At 55.6% G+C, this 17,910-nt stretch overlaps 5 protein-coding genes across 5 annotated transcripts; 2 read left to right on the top strand and 3 right to left on the bottom strand.

The window, feature by feature from the left end:
• Nucleotides 1-39: 39 nt before the first annotated feature.
• Nucleotides 40-1,723, bottom strand: LOC117860168 (probable carboxylesterase 5). Its single transcript, XM_034743409.2, has one exon. The coding sequence runs from the start codon at nt 1,399-1,401 to the stop codon at nt 256-258; it is 1,146 nt and encodes a 381-aa protein (XP_034599300.1). The 5' UTR covers nt 1,402-1,723; the 3' UTR covers nt 40-255.
• A 2,388-nt stretch (nt 1,724-4,111) lies between these two features.
• On the top strand, nt 4,112-5,260 carry LOC117861904 (2-hydroxyisoflavanone dehydratase). The gene is given in 4 exon segments (XM_072294775.1): nt 4,112-4,143; nt 4,229-4,545; nt 4,548-4,616; nt 4,619-5,260. Coding segments are annotated over 4 exon segments (927 nt in total). The 3' UTR covers nt 5,128-5,260.
• Nucleotides 5,261-5,875: 615 nt separating this feature from the next.
• On the top strand, nt 5,876-9,191 carry LOC117861905 (probable carboxylesterase 2). The gene is made up of 3 exons (XM_034745424.1): nt 5,876-5,914; nt 8,481-8,870; nt 9,165-9,191. The coding sequence occupies exons 1-3, from the start codon at nt 5,876-5,878 to the stop codon at nt 9,189-9,191; spliced, it is 456 nt and encodes a 151-aa protein (XP_034601315.1).
• Nucleotides 9,192-9,347: 156 nt separating this feature from the next.
• On the bottom strand, nt 9,348-10,894 carry LOC117859976 (2-hydroxyisoflavanone dehydratase). Its single transcript, XM_034743179.2, has one exon. The coding sequence runs from the start codon at nt 10,645-10,647 to the stop codon at nt 9,658-9,660; it is 990 nt and encodes a 329-aa protein (XP_034599070.1). The 5' UTR covers nt 10,648-10,894; the 3' UTR covers nt 9,348-9,657.
• Nucleotides 10,895-12,157: 1,263 nt separating this feature from the next.
• LOC117860073 (probable carboxylesterase 13) lies at nt 12,158-13,456 on the bottom strand. The gene has a single exon (XM_034743286.2). It carries the CDS (start codon nt 13,403-13,405, stop codon nt 12,323-12,325), a length of 1,083 nt encoding a protein of 360 aa, XP_034599177.1. The 5' UTR covers nt 13,406-13,456; the 3' UTR covers nt 12,158-12,322.
• Nucleotides 13,457-17,910: the final 4,454 nt, after the last annotated feature.

Consider the following 17,910-nt stretch of genomic DNA (forward strand, 5'->3'; position numbering starts at 1 on the left):
AGTTTAAAACATAATTTAGGGGGTTATCTGGCTTTCACGAGCGAGGAATTTGGACTTTTTTTCCTTTTACTATTATGGAATTATACTGGGAGAGTTGTTACGACCATAGGCATTCCTTCATCGTTCTCTAGAAGTTTTGATTGTGAAAGGTTTAGACCTTCCATAGCTTGACGCACAAATTCAACCGTTCCAATTTTACAGGAATATACAGGATAGCTTTAGGTTCTTAGCATTCAAAATAAGCAGCTTCGTTCTTCAGGCGTCCATTCTTAAACCTGTGGAGCCCCCTTGGCCGCCATTGATGAAGTCCACCACGACCTCCATCTCCCTGGCCGCCTTCTCGCTGCCGGGCTTGTCGAGGAAGTAGACGTGGTACTCGCCGGGCGTCTCGTACAGCTCCGCCTCGCCGCGCCACCCGCTGGCCCGGAGCGCGTGGACATACGCGCGGCCCCTCGCGGCCAGCAGGTCCAGCCCCGCCACGGTGACCAGCACGCGCGCGCTCGCGAGCCGCCGCCACTCCTCCGGCGGCATGGCCACCGGGTTGATCACCGGGTTGTCGATCCCGTAGCGCCCCGCGCACACGAAGCCCCACGTCCGCTCGCGCCATCGCCGCGTCTCGCCGTCCCTCGTCTCCGACGGCACGGGCCGCCTCCCCCAGAAGTAGGGGTCCAGCAGCGCGAGGCCCCGGATGGCGGTGGCACCGCCGTCCAGGCCGCCCTCCCGCCCCGCGCGCATCGCCACGTTGTGCGCGATGTTGCCGCCGGCGCTGTCGCCGACCAGGAACAACCGCGTGAGGTCGGCGTGCCGCGACAGCCAGGGATCAGCTGCTGGCGCCCCGGGCCGCGCGCTCGCGAGCACCCACCGGAGCGCCGCCCACGCGTCGTCGTAGGCCGCCGGGAGGCGGTGCTCGGGGGCGAGGCGGTACTCGACGGACACGGCGAGGACCCGGGCCCTGGACGCCAGCGCGTTCAGGTACCGGTGGTACGTCGGCGAGAAGGCCGACTCCGTGACGAACGCGCCGCCGTGGAAGAACACGACGAGCGGCAGCAGCTGGCCGCCGTCCGTCTCCGTCCCCGCCGTGCGGTTGGTGGCGAGGCGCGGCAGGTAGAGGCGCACGGCGAGGCCGGCGGCGGCGTCGACGACCGCGTCCCTGGAGGCGACGCCGGTGGCCGGGTCCGTGGACGCCGGCACGGTGTCCGTGCCCATGAAGCGCCGCACGCGGCCACTCTTGTAGAGGACCAGGAACGGGAAGAAGAAGAAGTCCACGTCCCCGTCGTCCTCGGCGCCGTCGGCGTGCAAGGAGGCTGGGGCGGGGTGAAGACCGCCGCGCGGGGCGAACAACGCGGCCGCCATGTTGAGCAGGAGCAGCAGCGCGGACGAGAAGCGGCCCGCCGCCGCCATGAGTGAAGCGAGAACGAAGCAGCAAACTTCCTCGTCGGACGGAGGCCTATGAGCTTGCCGGCTTTGTAGATAGCGCCCCCTACGTGTTGAGGGCTTGAGGCGAAAGGGAAGTTAGACGCTGCTAGCTACGTCCAAGAATTAGCCGGGGAGCGAGGCCGGCGCGTTGTCCTCGGCGACGCCGGTCGCCACGGATACAGCTGGTGGTGATGTGCAAGCATTGTGTGACTCCACGTCCCCGTCGGAGCGCGACTCGTGCTTTGTTGTTTTCGCAGGTTCGGTCGGGCGCATCCACGGCGACGCTGCAGCAACGACGTTTGGGAATATCTCGACACGAGATGGCGCCGCGCTGATTGGGCCAGCGACGATCGACGACGGACTGACGAGTCCACGTATGATCCGTACTCTGAATTCCTTACTCGGTTACTGCTTAGTTATGATCACGCGCACACCCAAATTTTACAGTATTCTCAGCTCACCAGCTAATCAAATAAATAAAGAAAATATTACGCAGACGATAAAAACTAAATCAAAAGCAAAAACTATTATTGCTTCTTCATATATTCTTGGCAAATATATTCAGGACGACGACCTCTAACGTCTTGCTTGCCAAACAAACAGTCTTCCTTGCTTCCTCATGCTACAATAGGGATAAATATCGCAACTAATATGATCCTAAAAATAACCTGCATAAAAGAGGTAAATTGTTTCTTTTCAAAGATCGTATCATTACGCATACACCAAATTGCCCATATAAGAGCTGCAACCTTAACAAAAATTAAATTTCTATCTTTTTTGCTCATGCCTGTTAACCAATTTCAAAACATATACTCCATTAATCTTGGTGGAGTTAACCCAGTAGCTACAGTTACAACTCTCCAAATTATCATGCTATTATCTTAGCATGTTGACAGTTAAAAAATAGATGGTTAATTGTTTTATTACTGTCGTTGTCAAGATTAGCGGATCAAGACTACGGCAAGTAAGTTTCTTTTATGTGCGTAAGGCTTCGGATGGTGGCGTGAGAGGACACGGGGTTAGACTGGTTCGGGCAGGAATAGCCCTACGTCCAGTATGAGGAGCTGCTCGTGTTACTCACGCGGGGTCTGTAGTAGGGGTTACAAACAGGCGAGAGAGGGAGCTGGTCCCAAGTCTCTTGGGTGTGCACTGATGCTAGTGAGGAGAGTGTGTGGGTTCTGTTGGCTCGAGAGTCCTCCTGGTCTCGGGGCCCCTGGTTCTCCTTTTATAGCGCAAGGGGAACACAGGAGTTACAGTGAGCCAGGCGTGTGGAGAAGTAAGAGAGATAAGCTAAGTAAGGTAAAATATGGGGACAAGAACCGAGTTCCCAGGTCGCCGCCTTCGTCTCCGACCTTTGTCTCCTGTCAGCATGGCTGCCAGAGGGGGGGGGGCTGCCGTTGGATCCTGTCGGCGATTCCCCGGTCGACCGTCGCCGCCCGGCATGATGATGATGCCCGGCCGCCACAACTGTGCGCGTCGTGAGGGACGGCTGACCCCTGTAGTCCTGCGTATCGCCCGCGGAACACGGAGGTCACGTTCCTATCGCCGGACAGGCTGAACGCGAGAACGGGCAGCGCTCCTGTCGTTGTCGCTGTAGCCTGTGCGGTCGTGGCTACAATGTTCCGCCCGGGTACTTGTGGTGGGTCACGTCAAGGAGCGCGGGCGCCTTTCGGCACGCCAAAGCCGCGGCGCATTTATGGCGAGATTGGTGGGGGCCCATTAGATCCTCGCCCTCGTCTGCTGGTCTGCGCCCGAGGCGGACCCTTGTCTTGTGAGCCCGGATGAGTCTGACCCCCTACGCCCGGGGTCGGGCGAGGCGGAGCCTTGCGGCGAGGGGTCGGGCGCATCCGACCCTGGGATCGTGGGTCGGGCGAGGTGGAGTTTCGCCAGCGAGGGGTCGGGCGCATCCGACCCCGGGATCTTAGGTTAGGCGAGGCAGAGTGGAATGCTTCTCGCCCATGCTGGGTCGGCGGGGATCGCTATTGCCGTAGGTGGGCCCGGGCCTTTATGATTGTTGTCTAAGGGGCATAAGGAGGTCGTTAATATTTCCCCCCAACAATTACAATCACATAAACAACATTTTTTACTCTTAGTCCAATTCCTCTTAGCTAAGGGGTGTTTGGGAGACAGGGGCTAAACTTTAGCCCTGTTACATCGAATGTTCGGATGCTAATTAGGAGGACTAAATATGAGCTAATTACAAAACTAATAGCAGAATCCCTAGGCTAAATCGCGAGACGGATCTATTAAGCCTAATTAATCCATCATTAGCGAATGGTTACTGTAGCACCACATTGTCAAATCATGGATTAATTATGCTTAATAGATTTGTCTCACGATTTAGCCTAGGGGTTGTGCAATTAGTTTTGTAATTAGCCTATATCTAATACTTCTAATTAGTGTCCAAACATCCGATGTGACAGGGGCTAAAGTTTAGCCCCTATCTCCCAAACACTTATCCTTTCTTACGATAACGTTCCATTGGAGGTAACAAAGGAAGATCTTTATTTTAGAGAGATCTTTAACTTCCATATAAATTATCTATAAATTATCGATAAAAAGAGTACCCTGGTTAATGATTGATATATTGATATATAGTTTGAACAATAAATTTATCATATCTATACAAGTCCCAGATAAAATTATCCCTCCCTTCTGATAGCGAGTGGCTACTACAAGACTATGTCAGGCAGCCATGATCTCATGGATTCAGCAACAGCATGTACAGTAGGTAGACTAGGGAACAAGTGAACAACCATTTAGCAACGGGTATAAAAAAAGATTACCGGGACAACCAGTATACTCTTTGAAGTTTGAATGAACTCATCTTGACGCGTCATAGGACACGACGAGCAGCTAGCAGCCCTAGACGGACCACGGGAGTTGGAAAAAAATTTGATGCACTAAATCCCAGCGGCGTCCTCGGCACGTCCACAAGGCTGCCCCTCCTCGTCTACTTCCACGGCGGCGCCTTCTTGGTCCACTCGGCTTTCTCCGGCGCGCACTTCCGCTTCCTCAACGCGCTCGTCTCCGCGGCGCCCGCCGTGGCCGTGTCCGTCGAGTTCCGCTTCCGCCTCGCGCCCAAGCACCCGCTGCCCGCCGCCTACGACGACGCCTGGGCCGCGCTCCGCGGGCCGTGGCGAGCTGCGCCGCCGCAGGGTCCGGGCAGCAGGAAGAGCCGTGGCTGGCCGAGCACGGCGACCCCGCCGCCTCTTCGTCGCGGGCGACAGCACCGGCGGCAACATCGCGCACAACGTGGCGATGAGGGCGGGCAGGAGCGGCGGCCTCCCCGGCGGCGCGCGGATCGAGGGAATGGTGCTCCTGCACCCGTACTTCCGCGGCAAGGAGCTCGTGCCGTCGGAGCGCGCGGAGTCCCGGTCGTTGGAGAGGGCGGAGCGGTGGTGGGCCTTCGTGTGCGCGGGGAGGTACGGGATCGACCACCCGTTCGTCAACCCGCTGGCGATGGCGGCGGTGGAGTGGGCGGCACTCGGCTGCCGGCGGGCGCTGGTGACCGTGGCCGAGCTGGACAAGATGAGGGACTGTGGGCGGAGGTACGTGGATGCGCTGAGGGCCAGCGCCTGGGCAGGGGACGAAGCGGCTCTGTGCGAGGATCAAGGCGAGAGGCACGTCTTCTTCCTCCGTAAATCCAACGGCAGCGACAAGGCGAAGAAGGACATGATAGCGGCCGTTGCGTCCTTCATGGCGTCGTGAGGCGCTGAAACTAGGTTCAGTCCATATGTGCGCTCCTTGGGTTCTTCTGATGCTAAGCTTTAGATCCTCGTGGAAAACTGCAGATTGAATATGTTCGTATTATGTTCAAAAAATATTATGCTTGGATTCAGGCCCTGCCTGAGAAATTAGGGGGCATGTGCTAAGTGCAAAATTAGATACTTCATTCATTTAAAATTTAGGAGTTTTAGTTTTGTCATAATCATTAGTTCATTTAAAACTTCTCATTTTGACTAAATTTGCAGAAAAATATATCAACATCTGCAACATCAAATTAGTTTAATTAAATGCACACCGAGAGATAATTTGATAGTACATTATTCAATATTTTATATGTTATATATTTTATAAATTTAATTAAATGTAAAGAGGTTTAGTATAGGATAAAATTAAAATGACCTACATTTCAATAAAGATCATACTAATATTAGGGGTGCGGATGCACCCGCGCTTGCTCACACCCGTACACAAAGATGCAATCCCCATTCTATACCCTCCCCTAATTTATCCATATTCATTTGCCCATAATCATCGGATAATTGGATAATCTGGGTAAGAATTAGGCACTGCTCGCCGCTCACCGGCGGCGCCATCTATGTCCTCCGCATCTCTGCAATATGCAGCTGCGCTAGCTGTGATGCCCTAAACGCGTCGTGCGCTGCGGCTCTGCTGATGCGTCTTCGCGAAGCCTTATCTCTAATTCTCTACTGCTCTCGCCGGCGTTGCCCCCATGGACGAGGAGCTCGACGACCTTCTCCCGCAGATGCAGGCATGCAGCAGTCCTGCGCCGAGCAAGGAGGCCGTGACGCAACAATGAATTTTGCTTGCGGATGCAGCGTGCCCCCATGCGACGAATGACAGGCGAGTCCTGCTCCTGCTAGCGCTCATCCTCTGCGAGTGTTCGACGGCAGGCCAGCAGCACTCTCCGTGGTTCTCTGGTTCACGGGAAGGGGAACACAACGTCAATGGTGAGCCGCAGCTGTGAACAGGTGAGTATTACTGTATTATTATCCAAACTAGGAGGGCATTATCCAAGGCCTTGAGTTACCTTTTTTTTCCAACTTTGGCACTATGCAAAAAGAAGATTTCCCATCACATCAAACTTGCGGTACATGCATGGAGTACTAAATGTAGACGAAATTAAAAACTAATTGCACAGTTTTGTTGTACTTTGCGAGACGAATCTTTTGAGCCTAATTAGTTAATGTTTGGACAATAATTTACAAATACAAATGAAATGCTACAATTGTACATTTATGGCAAAATGCAAACTTTGCCACTCCCAATTTAGGAACTAAACAAGGCCCAAATTTGAAATGGGTACTACCCTCCCCGTACCCAAATCTAGGTGTGTAAAATATTTTTGCCCATACCATACCCAAGTAGCTTGGGTATGAATTTGGGTGTGGACTATGGGCGTGTTTGTTTCCACCCTCCTAAAGTTTTAGTTACTTAACTTTTAGGCAGTTTTTAGGCACCTCCTAAAAGTATGTTTGGTTCCACCTCCTAAAAGTGACTAAAGGCAATTAATGAAGTGGTAAACTACCCAAGATGCCCTTCCCCCGTGCCCCTGCATGCCCCTGCTGTTGGCACGTACTTCGGCCCCGCACCGCCCCTCCGCCGGCGCTTGGCCCGCCCGTCGCCAGCCCCGCACCGCCCTCCACCGGCGCTTGGCTCGCCCGTTGCCGACCCCGCACTGCCCCTCCGCTGGCGCTTGGTCCGCCCGCCGGCGCCGCCCCCTCCCCTCGAATCCCGGCCGTGTTGGGGGGAAATATTAACGATCTCCTAAATACCGCTTAAAGCAACGATCATGAAGGCCCAGGCCAACCCGGGATAACGAAATCGCCGTCAAGCCTAACATGAGTGGGACTCTACCTCGCCCGACCGCGGTCCCGGGGTCGGGAGCGTCCGACCCCTCGCCGCAAGGCTCCGCCTCGTCCGACCACGGTCCCGGGGTCGGGAGCGCCCGACCCCTCGCCACAAGGTCCCGCCTCACCCGACCCTGGGCACGGGGGTCGGACTCACTGGGGACCACAAGACGGATATCCCCCTCGGGCGCGGACCGGATGATCAGGGTAACGATCCCGTGGATCCCCCTTGTCGACCTCGTCATAAATGCACCGCAGGTCTGGCAGGAAGAAGGATGACCGCGCTCCTCACGCAACCCGCTGCAAGTACCCATGCACGACCACACTGTACAAGCTACAGTACCGGCGGCTTCCTTCCATTCGCCGCAGGGTACTCATGGCCTGCGCCGCCCGGAGCAGAGGGAAGACTCGCCCGTTCTCGGGCTCCGCGCGCCCGGTAGCAAGGATGTGACGCCCGCTCTCCGCGAGCCATCAGCAGGACGGCGGCATCCGCCGCCCCTCCCAACGGACACCAGAGTGGCGACGAAACGCCCTCATCATGACCCGGCGGCTACAGACACCGAAGAGGCTATCTGCAGGGCGCGACGACAGTTGGCGCACGGCCACCCTCCTCCTCCAGCATACGCGCCGGCAGACGCCGAAGGCCGGCGAGGACGCCGGGCACCTAGGAACTTGATTCCTCCCTTCGTGTTGTATTTTTACCATACTACGTTTAAACTCTTTACTGCTCTCATCACCCGGTCTCACCTGTAACCCCGGCAGTCCCCTTACGATATAAAAGGGGCATCGGGGGCCAGAGACAGGGGGGATTCTTCCCCCTCAAGCCAACAGCACATTCTCGCATCCCCTTAGAGCACAAGTGCCTTCAAGAGACCTGGGATCAAACCCCTCTCTCGTTCACCTGTAACCCCTACTACAGAACCCCGCGTGGGCAACACGAGCATCCTCGATACTGGACGTAGGGCCTCTTTTGCCCGAACCAGTCTAACCCCGTGTCTCCCATGCCACCATCCGAAGCCTTACACGCATAAAAGAAATTTACTAGTCTAAGTCTTGATCCGCAAATCTTGACAACGACAGGCCGCCACGCCCCTCCCCTCATCTTCTTCCCCGGCACCGTCGTCCCCCTCCCGGTCCTCCCTCGCTCGGATCCGACGGCGGCGGGGATCCAGCGGGGGAGCGCCTGACCGGCTCGTGTGGTGGCGCAAGGAAGCGGGGGCGGCGGGGGGTGGGGTTGCCGTGCGGCGGCGGCGGGCGGCGGGAAGGAGGTCTAGGTGGGAGGGAGGGTGAGAGAGAGAGGGGGGCAATAAATGAGGGTAGTGGGGGTACAGGATGGGCTTTAGGATATTTTAGAAGGGGTGGAGCTCCTAAAGAAATTGAAGTCTCCTAGAAGTTTTCAGTCACTTTTAGTCATAGTGTTTGGCTCTTTAGTCACTTTTTAATCACTTTTTAGGAATTAAATTTTAGAAGGGTGGAGACAAGCAGTCAGGAGTGCTCCTGCCCGGCGTAGCGCGGATCGAGGGGATCGCGCTCCTGCACCCCTACTTCCGCGGCAGGGAGCTCGTGCCGTCGGAGGGAACGGACCCCCGGTCGCCGGAGAGGGAGAGGGCGGAACAGTGGTGGGCCTTCGTGTGCGCGGGGAGGTACGGGTTCGACCACCCGTTCCTCAACCCGCGGGCGATGCCGGCGGCGGAGTGGGCGGCGCTCGGCTGCCGGCGGGCGCTGGTTGCCGTGGCCGAGCTGGACTCGATGGGCGACAGAGGCCGGCGGTACGTGGAGGCCCTGCGGGGTGGCGCGTGGCAAGGGGAGGAAGCCGTGCTGTACGAGACCCATGTGAGGGGCACGTCTTCTTCCTCCGTAAGTCCGACGGGAGAGACAGGGCGAAGGAGGACATGATTGCGGCCGTCGCGTCCTTAGTGGCGCCGTCAGGCGCCGAAGCTAGGCTCGGCCGTCCATCTCGGCGCTCCTCGGGCTGTGATGCTAAGCTTTAGATCCTTGTGGAGTGCAGAATTGAATTTGCTCATGTTATGCTTGGCTTCAGAAGGCCCAGTTGAACTATTTCAGGGTCCCCGTCAGATAGAAAGGATCGTGGTGTTCATAGTGGTTTTCAGGTGTTGCAGTTGCATGACTGCATATTCTGCATCTTTCCAGTTTCCACTATTTGACTTTGTCCAATGATTGCCTGGTAATTTAACCAGATGGTAGGCTGTTGTACGCCTGTAACTGTAGTGGACGGCTGATGGTCCACCGGCAGACTACGACAGTAACACCAATGCTTTGCCAGTTCACCACACACCAACCTTTTTTTTTTTTGAATAATTGCACACCAACCCATTAACCCATTTCGATGTCCTCATTCTCTGAGCGGAAGATCAGATACACACTCCATTTGCACTTCCAGCCAGGCGCCATAGATAAAGAAAGAAAAAGAAAAAAGAAAGCACAATCGATGACTCAGCCAAACACGTTTGTGCCACTCTAAATGGTTTTTAGCGCGCCAAATGGGCATGGAATTATTCAGAGCACACAGGTAAAATATAGGTATGAGCAAAGGATGTCTCAATCCTGCATTCCACAAGGGTTCAGACTTCAGAGCTCTCAGCAGCAAAGACATTGCTCGATGAACGACGCAGATGGACCCTGCCTAGCTCTGTCGCTTGATGAACGACACGACGGCCGCCATCTCCTGCTTCGCCTTCTCACCGCCGCCGCCGAATTTGTCGATGAAGTAGACGTGCCCCTCGCCTTCCGTCTCGTACAGCACGGCCTCCTCCCCTGCCCACGCGCTGCCCCTCAGCGCCTCGACGTACCGCCGGCCTCTGTCCCTCAGCGTGTCGAACCCGGCCACGGTCACCAGCGCACGCCGGCAGCCGAGCTTCGCCCACTCCGCCGCCGGCATCGCCGGCGGATTGATGAACGGGTGGTCGAGCCCGTACCGCCCGCCGCTAACGAACCCCCACAACCGCTCCGCCCTCTGCAGGAACTTGGGGTCCGTGCCCTCCGACGACAAGAGCTCCTCGCCGCGGAAGTACGGGTGCAGCAGCACCATCCCCTCGATCCGCGCCCCGCCGGGGAGGCCGCTGCCGCCTGCCCTGAGCGTTACGTTGTGCGCGATGTTGGCGCCGGCACTGTCGCCGGCGACGAAGAGGCGCGCGGCGTCTCCGTGCGCGGACAGCCACGGGTCTCCCGGCCCGGACCCGGCGGCGGCGGCGCAGCTCGCCACGGCCCAGCCGAGCGCGGCCCAGGCGTCGTCGTAGGCGGCGGGCAACGGGTGCTCGGGCGCGAGGCGGTAGTCGACGGACACGGCCACCACGCGGGCAGCGGAGACGAGCGCGTTGAGGAACGGGAAGTGCGCGCCGGAGAAGGCCGAGTGCACGGCGAAGGCGCCGCCATGGAAGTAGATGAGGACGGGCAGCTTCTCCTCGGGCCTGCCCAGGACGTCGCTTGGGACGTAGAGCCGCGCGGCGAGGCCGGCGGCGCCGGCGTCGATGGCGACGTCCCTGGAGGTGACTCCCGTGGCGGCGTCCGCGCCGGCGTCGACCCTGGACGTGCCCATGAGACGGCGCACGCGGCCGCTCTTGTAGCGGATGAGGAGCGGCGAGAAGTCGAAGTCGACCTCGGCGTCCGGATCCATGGCCGGATTGGGCAAGGCGGCGACGGAGTCAAATGGAGCGGCCTACTCACTGCGGAGCGTGAGCGCAGTTGCTTGCGGTCTGCGGAGCCGAGACCCCTGCCTTTATGCAGTAAAAATTTCATCCGCTGGTCCAGCGTGCGCCACGAGCTGTGGCCTCTGGCCTGTGCGGCAACTGCTTCGCCTGCCTGCTTCGGATTCGGTACGCAATCATCAACCAATCACGCATCACATATGAACAAAAACGCCAAGCTCACGAAAAGAACCACACATTTGGAAGCATCCAGAATGTCACGAGCTTCTGTAGGGAGGATGACAACGCGTTGCCAAGAAGGTGGGGGCCGAGGCGAAGCCCGCCAGGCCATAACCGTTGAGGCCTCGTCTCCTGTGACTTGTGAGAGGTGCCTTCCATGGTGGCAGCAACTTGACAATTTTTGTCTCCGGCGACGACATTTCCTACAGTTTTACTTCAACTTGCGCTTCTACTGTTCCACTCCATGTTTCCCACCAGTAATACGCATGAGATAAACAAGATCAGGAGGAGTCATGGCACTAGGGGCAATGCGTATCGTCAACGGCGCGAGCACGACGATCCGTTCAGTTGTGGCAAACAAAGTTCGCACTAGAGAGCGAGCGCGACGTCCACAAACCACGGCAGGGCTCGAGCCAGTGCGGCGACCTCGGTTCAAAGCCGTATGAATAGCCTACGAGTGCGTGCCATTCGATCGAGATAAAAGCCGGCACCTTTTATAATACAGAAGAAGAGATCGATCATGACACGCCTACACCCCTACAACAACACGCCTGCAATATTTTTTTTCCCGGCCGCGACCACGAGCAATAGGATACTGGTGTCCGAAATGCAGGGCGTGACACACATTCGATGGTCCATAATCCACAGGCCTCGACAGCGCGCCCAGCTTTTGGCGACCCACAGGCCCAAAGTCTACGCAGCACTACTACAATCAAGTGTGCTCTCATGTCCCATCGTCCAATCCCTAATGCATGCTGCCGAGCACGCACGCGCAGGTGAGTCACGGCTCTCCTCGCCTCCGCCGCTGGACCGGCCGGGACATCAGGCCGAAAGGCGGCGTTGATAGGGGGGTTGGAGGCTGCGTTCGCCGGCCGTTGGCGCATCATTTCTGCCGCGGATCGAGTGGTCAAGGCACACCTCAAGCAGGACCGGCCGGCGCGAACCGAGATGCAGATGACGGGAGTGGCCGAGTGGATTCGGTGCCGCTCACCGGACGGCCGGAGTAACTGCCGCCAGCCTCAACAGGGTACCATTGCCTTTACTAGTTCGAGCAAGTCTTTTTTTTTTTTTGCGAGTAGTTCGAGCAAGTCTTTGATGCAGCACGAGCCAACGGTCCCCTCGCCATTTATGTACGCAGTGCCTTTTCCGGCTTTCCGTTTCCAAAGATCAGGTGAAACCGACGTGTACATTCCCCGGCCGCCGCAGTAAACAAGTCACAAGTGAGCAAAAAAGAAAAAAAAAAGACAAGCACGCAGTACATGGCTCTGGTCATTCATCACTCATCGGGCACTGACAAAATACAGTAGTATACGACTATACGTACGTTTATGCTATGTGTATGGCTGTCACCAGTGATAGCTACAGGTCTCTGATCGATCGGAGTACCACCACCACGCCGCCGACGGGAGCCGGCCGGTCAGCTACTCAGCTACCGTTGATGAAGGCGGCGAGCGTGGCCATGTGCGCGGCGGCCTTGGGCGAGGCGACGTTGTTGAGGAAGTAGCAGTGGCCCTCGCCGGGCGTGACGTAGAGCCGCGCCCGCCCGCCCCACCCGCTGGCCCGGAGCGCGTCCACGTACGCGCGCTGGAACGGGCCCAGCCGGTCCTGGTCCGACACCGTCATCAGCACGCGCGCCGGTGGGAGCGCCCGCCACGCCCACGCCGGGATCGCCGCCGGGTTCACGTAGGGGTGGCCCGTCCCGTACCGCCCCGCGCAGATGAACCACCACGCCCGCTCCGCGCCCGGGGACACGTACCGGCCCAGGAAGTAGGGGTCCAGCAGCGCCACTCCCCTGATCGCCGCCCCCGCCGCGCCGCCGCCGGATCCACCCTGCTGGCCGGCGCGCATCGCCAGGTTATGCGCGATGTTGCCGCCGGCGCTGTCGCCGGCGAGGAACAGGCGGGAGGCGTCGCCGTGCTTCGCGAGCCAGGGCTCCCCCCCGTTCCGCGCGTTCTCGAACACCCACGCCAGCGCCGTCCACGCGTCGTCGTACGCCGCCGGGAGCGGGTGCTCCGGCGCGAGGCGGTAGTTGACCGACACCGCGACGACGTTCGCCTTGGCCGTCAGCGCGTTGAGGTAGCCGTGGTAGACGGGGTCGAACGCCGACTCGACCACGAACGCGCCGCCGTGGAAGTAGACGAGCACGGGGAGCCTGCCGCCGCCCCCTCCGACGACGGCGCGGCGGCTCGGCCGGTACACCCGCGCCCTGAGCCCGGTGGCCTGGTCCAGGACCACGTCCTTGGACGCGACGCCCGTGCGCGCGTCCAGCGACGGCGGGACGAACGTCGTGCCCATGAACCGCTGCACGCGGCCGCTCTTGTACTGGATCAGGAACGGCGAGAAGTCGAACTTCACCTCCATGTTGGGGTCCGTGGCCCGGCTGCGGAATGCCGCCGCCCCCACCTCGGCTTCTCCTCCCCTGGCCACCCCTGCTGCTGCTGAAAACAGCGCGCACAGCGCGGCCACGAGCAGGACAGGGGACGCCATGGCCATGGAGCGCAGTGGCATCGGAGAGTGAGTGACCCCGCACTGTGCTGCGCCAGATACTGCCCTGCCCGGGGAGCGAGCCGCGCTTATATACACCGAGCCAGCGATGCAGCCGGCGCGATGGGGCCGCGAGCGCGCGCACTAAAGTGCCCGGTGGTGCGGGGGGCTTCGGCGAGACGCGACCGGTGGCGTGCGCGGGCGTGACGATGCCGGCGTGGCGGACGTGTCATGTGTCCGCCTCTCACACCGGCGCGACGGCTCGGTCAATGCGCCGGCGGGCCCGTCGCCGTTGCGGAAGTGGGGTGGCGGCCGCACTGGCCACCAGTGATCCGTAACCATCGGGCGGTTAGTGCCCCGAGTGCCCGGAGCCATCGGCTCGCATTGTCTCGCCGAGCCTACAGCCTACAGGCAAGGCACGCACGCCGTAACCGGCGCCGCAGTTAACTCCGGGCCACGCTCACGTGCAACGGCCATGGCGTTTCAATCAGTCCACGAACGTAGTACAGCGTCACGGGGCGAGAGATCGATCATGGCAATGGCGTAGGCTTCGCGCCACCGGCGGCAGACCGGTACCGGCCGGTAGGTCGATTTGGAGCGTCTCGCCGTGCTCCAGTCCTCTGCCGCCGGCCCGCCGGTGGTTCTAGAACCCCAGATCCAGCATGGCATTTAAGGTGCCACTCCACTGGCGCCTCTGTGACTCGGGGACGGGGGGCCACGCCCTTCCCATCGGCAGTTTGTTTTTTCTCCCCCGCCGTGCGCTGCGGTGGCGCTGGCCGTGCCGGCCGTTTTTCAGAGGCGAGCACCGTACTTATGGCGCCCATCAATGGATGCCTGGCGTTTTACTGGTATACTGGAAGCTGCACAGGCCACAGGGTCCCTCACAGGCTCACCCCCCATGTACTCTCATTTACTAGCCGAAAGCGATGTGTAGGTGACACTACTGTAATGATGTTCCATAACTGAACAGTTTAACCTGCTGAGCTGCAGGACTCCCCAGTGACAGTGTCAGTGACTGAGTGTCGTGTACTCGTGTTCGTTGTGGCAGCAGGAGTGTACTCGCCGTTGGAGCGATGAATGCCTCTACTGTGACGAGCTAGCAGCGCGCCGGAGGAGGCGGATGGCCTGCTGATAGGCCCATACCCCATAGGCGATGCGCGTGCGTGCCTAGCCTGAGTTCTTGGTTAGACGGTTTCGAGCGTGACGAGGGATGAGCGCCGTAAACCTTAACGGCAGCAATGGCCATGGCGTGTGTGTTCAGATCTCTGGATGCGATGAAACAGATTTCTGCTTTCGTGTTGAAGCCTTGAAGGGATGGGAATGGGTGATCTGCCGCGCGATAAATGTCAACAAACTTTGCCGGCTATCATGCTCTGCCTATGATCCTCTAGGAACTGAAAAGCATGAATACGTGGGAATGCGATATGAAACGATGAGACCTCCTTCAGGTTCAGGCGCTACGGCGACGTATCTAGTTAGAGCCCCGACTGTTCCCGTAGATGCTATCAGTCCCTCTCTTTCTTTTCACTATTTCCTTTCCTTCTTTCCTTGTTGCTGTTGTCTTCTGTTTGTCTTTTCTTTTCCTTTTTTCCAGTTTCCTAAGTTGTGAGCAACTTCAAGATGCTGCTAATCTTACCTCCAATACTTTATTTTAAGAAAAAAAGAGAAAAAACGAACTCCAACAGTCCACCCAAACCTTCCCCAATTTTTTAGCAACGCTAAAAAACAGCCTACCACCGCGTATATTTTAGCGTTGGCATTCCTCCCCCAATCCTGATTCCCGCACGCTCGCGCGTCCCTTCCGATGGGCCCAATACGATGACGTGGCCTGTTTTAAAATATTGGGGCTATTTATTAGCGATCTGCTGTGGATTGATATGTTTTTGAGGAAATTTTTTTTGGAAGAACCCCCAATAAATAGTTTTGGGGAAGAATTTTTTGGAGTACTCTTGGAGTTGCTCTAATTTTGTTGTTGAACTCTCTTTAAAAAAGAAGGAAGAAAACGATGAGACATGGAGGTACCGCGCCATCTTGTTTCCCTGCTAAGATATAGGGGGTGTTTGGACACCCCCTGCTAAACTTTAGCACCTGTCATATTGGATGTTTGATACTAATTATGAGTATTAAATATAGTTTAATTATAAAACTAATTGCACAGGTGGAGTCTAATTTGCGAGACGAATCTATTAAGCCTAATTAGTCCATGATTTGACAATGTGGTGCTACAGTAACTATTTGCTAATGATGGACTAATTAGGCTTAATAGATTCGTCTCGCGAATTAGACTCCATCTGTGCAATTAGTTTTGTAATTATCTCATGTTTAGTCCTCCTAATTAGCATCCGAACATTCGATGGGACCATGCTAAAGTTTAGCACCTTGTATCCAAACACCCCCATACTAGAACTGAGTCGCTCTCTGCAGAAGACTAAACGGTTTTGGCTTCGTCCCCCGTGTCGCTCCCGCAGGCGACACAGGGGAGCCTCACTGCATTGCCGCCGCCAGGCAAACCTCCCCCTCCTCCGCTCCTAGCCGTCGCCCAAGCGGGAGGCCGGAAGCTCGGCACCCGCTAGGAGGGTAGCGGCAGGACATTTTGGGCTCGACGACGACATGTAAAGTGAGTGGCGCGGCTTCGTCCTCGAGCGCAGATGGGTTGCTCCGGTCTTTGGCGCCCGAATCCGCCATCCTCAAGGTCGGATCCAATGCCCCCATTCGCGGATCTGCAACCGCGGCGATGATTTCGGCTAGGAGTAGCGCTGGTCGTCGGTCGGGCTCCAAGGCCTCGGCATGGAGGTGGGCGGCGCTGGGCACAACACCGGCGCTAGGAGGCCCGCTGGAGCATGGCGGCTGTTGCCGATGGTGGTGCTAGTGCGGTGCTCCTCGGCTGTGGGCAACTTGTTTCAAATGGTTAACGGTGATAGCGGGTGGCGGGCAGTGTTGGCTATTTCCGCATGGCACTAACCTTCCCACGTTCTCCCTTCTCGCGGTGGTGTCGTGGTCGATAGATTTCTTACTATGGTAATGATGTGGTTGTGTAGGAGTTTTGGGCAAAAATCCTACTCGACTGTTATGTCGGTGTCAGCAACGGCGGCGTCATTTGGGCATCGTTTTCCTCCCTTGAGGTGTTTGTTGTGGTTCTTTATGCAAGATGGTCCTTTGGGGAAAACTGTAATCCAGCTCACTGGATGGGCGGCGACGGTGTCTTCGACGTCGTGTTCTCCTAGGAGGCGTCACATTGGAGGTCCTCTGGCCCATCATTTATCTAGGCAGAGTCTGTTTCTATGATTTCTGCGCGACAAGGTTTGGCAGGATGAGTCCAACATCAAGTTTCTAAGTATACGAGAGATGTGATGGATTGCTGCTGCATAAAGACAATGCAAGGTTGAAATATGGATGAAGAAAAAGATTGAAACTTAGTCTTTTAGTTGTCTATCTTTTGTCTTAGAGTTTTCTTTCTCGTGTTTTTGAGCTTCTGTTTATTGAGGATTTGAGTCAAAAACTCTTTGTAAATCTTGGTTGTATATATCCACCATGTAAATATAGTAGGTCGAATTTTATCCTTTTTGATAAAATCTTGTTCCTGTTCTATCTCATCTCCAGTATTAAACAAGTAGATCTAAAATGACTGTACGAACTTGTAGTCTCTAAAATGCATAGCAAGAAAATCCATCAAATTATGCTCCTTGAGTCACGTTGATCGACAATGTTCTCCTTGGCTATCAATTTCTAGAGACACGAGCATTTTAAAAGGGACATCACCAGTAGAAAGTTCATGGAGAAATTTGAAACCCACAATTATTCAAAACTAGTCCATCAACCCATGCTCCCGCACGGATTAATAGTTTTAAGAGCTATTTTGTATTATAAAGTTGTTTAAAAGTTAGACCGCTAGCTAATATTCAAATTTTTTTATCTACGACTCTTTCATTTAGAAATTAGAATCATACATTGGTTTACTTTGGACATTCTTTGTAATGAACATTCAGATAATTATATTAACATTAGGTGTTTGCTTTAGGTTATTTTTAATAATAACATACGTGGTAATTTAGATATGAGTTTAGAATGATATTTTAAGTTATTTTTTATAATGACATGCATGGGTGAAATTTTAGATGAAAATTATGGTGTTACTTTAAATTATTTTCATAGGTGAGTAATTTAGATATAAGTTAGAAGTTTATTTTACAATATTTTTATAATGATAGTCATAGGTAACTTTTAAAAATATAATAGACCAATGACTATGATTATTAGGGACTACATGATTGATACCGGATGTTTATGATTTTTGTGATAATTTCTAGGATGTATCTTTTTCCCTTGGGGTCTCTCCAATACGAAGTCTCCAATTAAAAAAATGAGGGTATATAGCTTAAAATTAAAACTTTTACCTTAAACATTGTCTCGTTTGTTAAATATTCTACCACAATACTTATATAGATATATATATACTTATTATCTTCATACAATTCTGATAAATTTTAGTTAGTAATTACTTCATAACACTTTCATCCATATTTATAATC

Source organism: Setaria viridis, chromosome 6, assembly GCF_005286985.2.
Source record: "Setaria viridis chromosome 6, Setaria_viridis_v4.0, whole genome shotgun sequence".
NCBI classification, from domain to species: domain Eukaryota; kingdom Viridiplantae; phylum Streptophyta; class Magnoliopsida; order Poales; family Poaceae; genus Setaria; species Setaria viridis.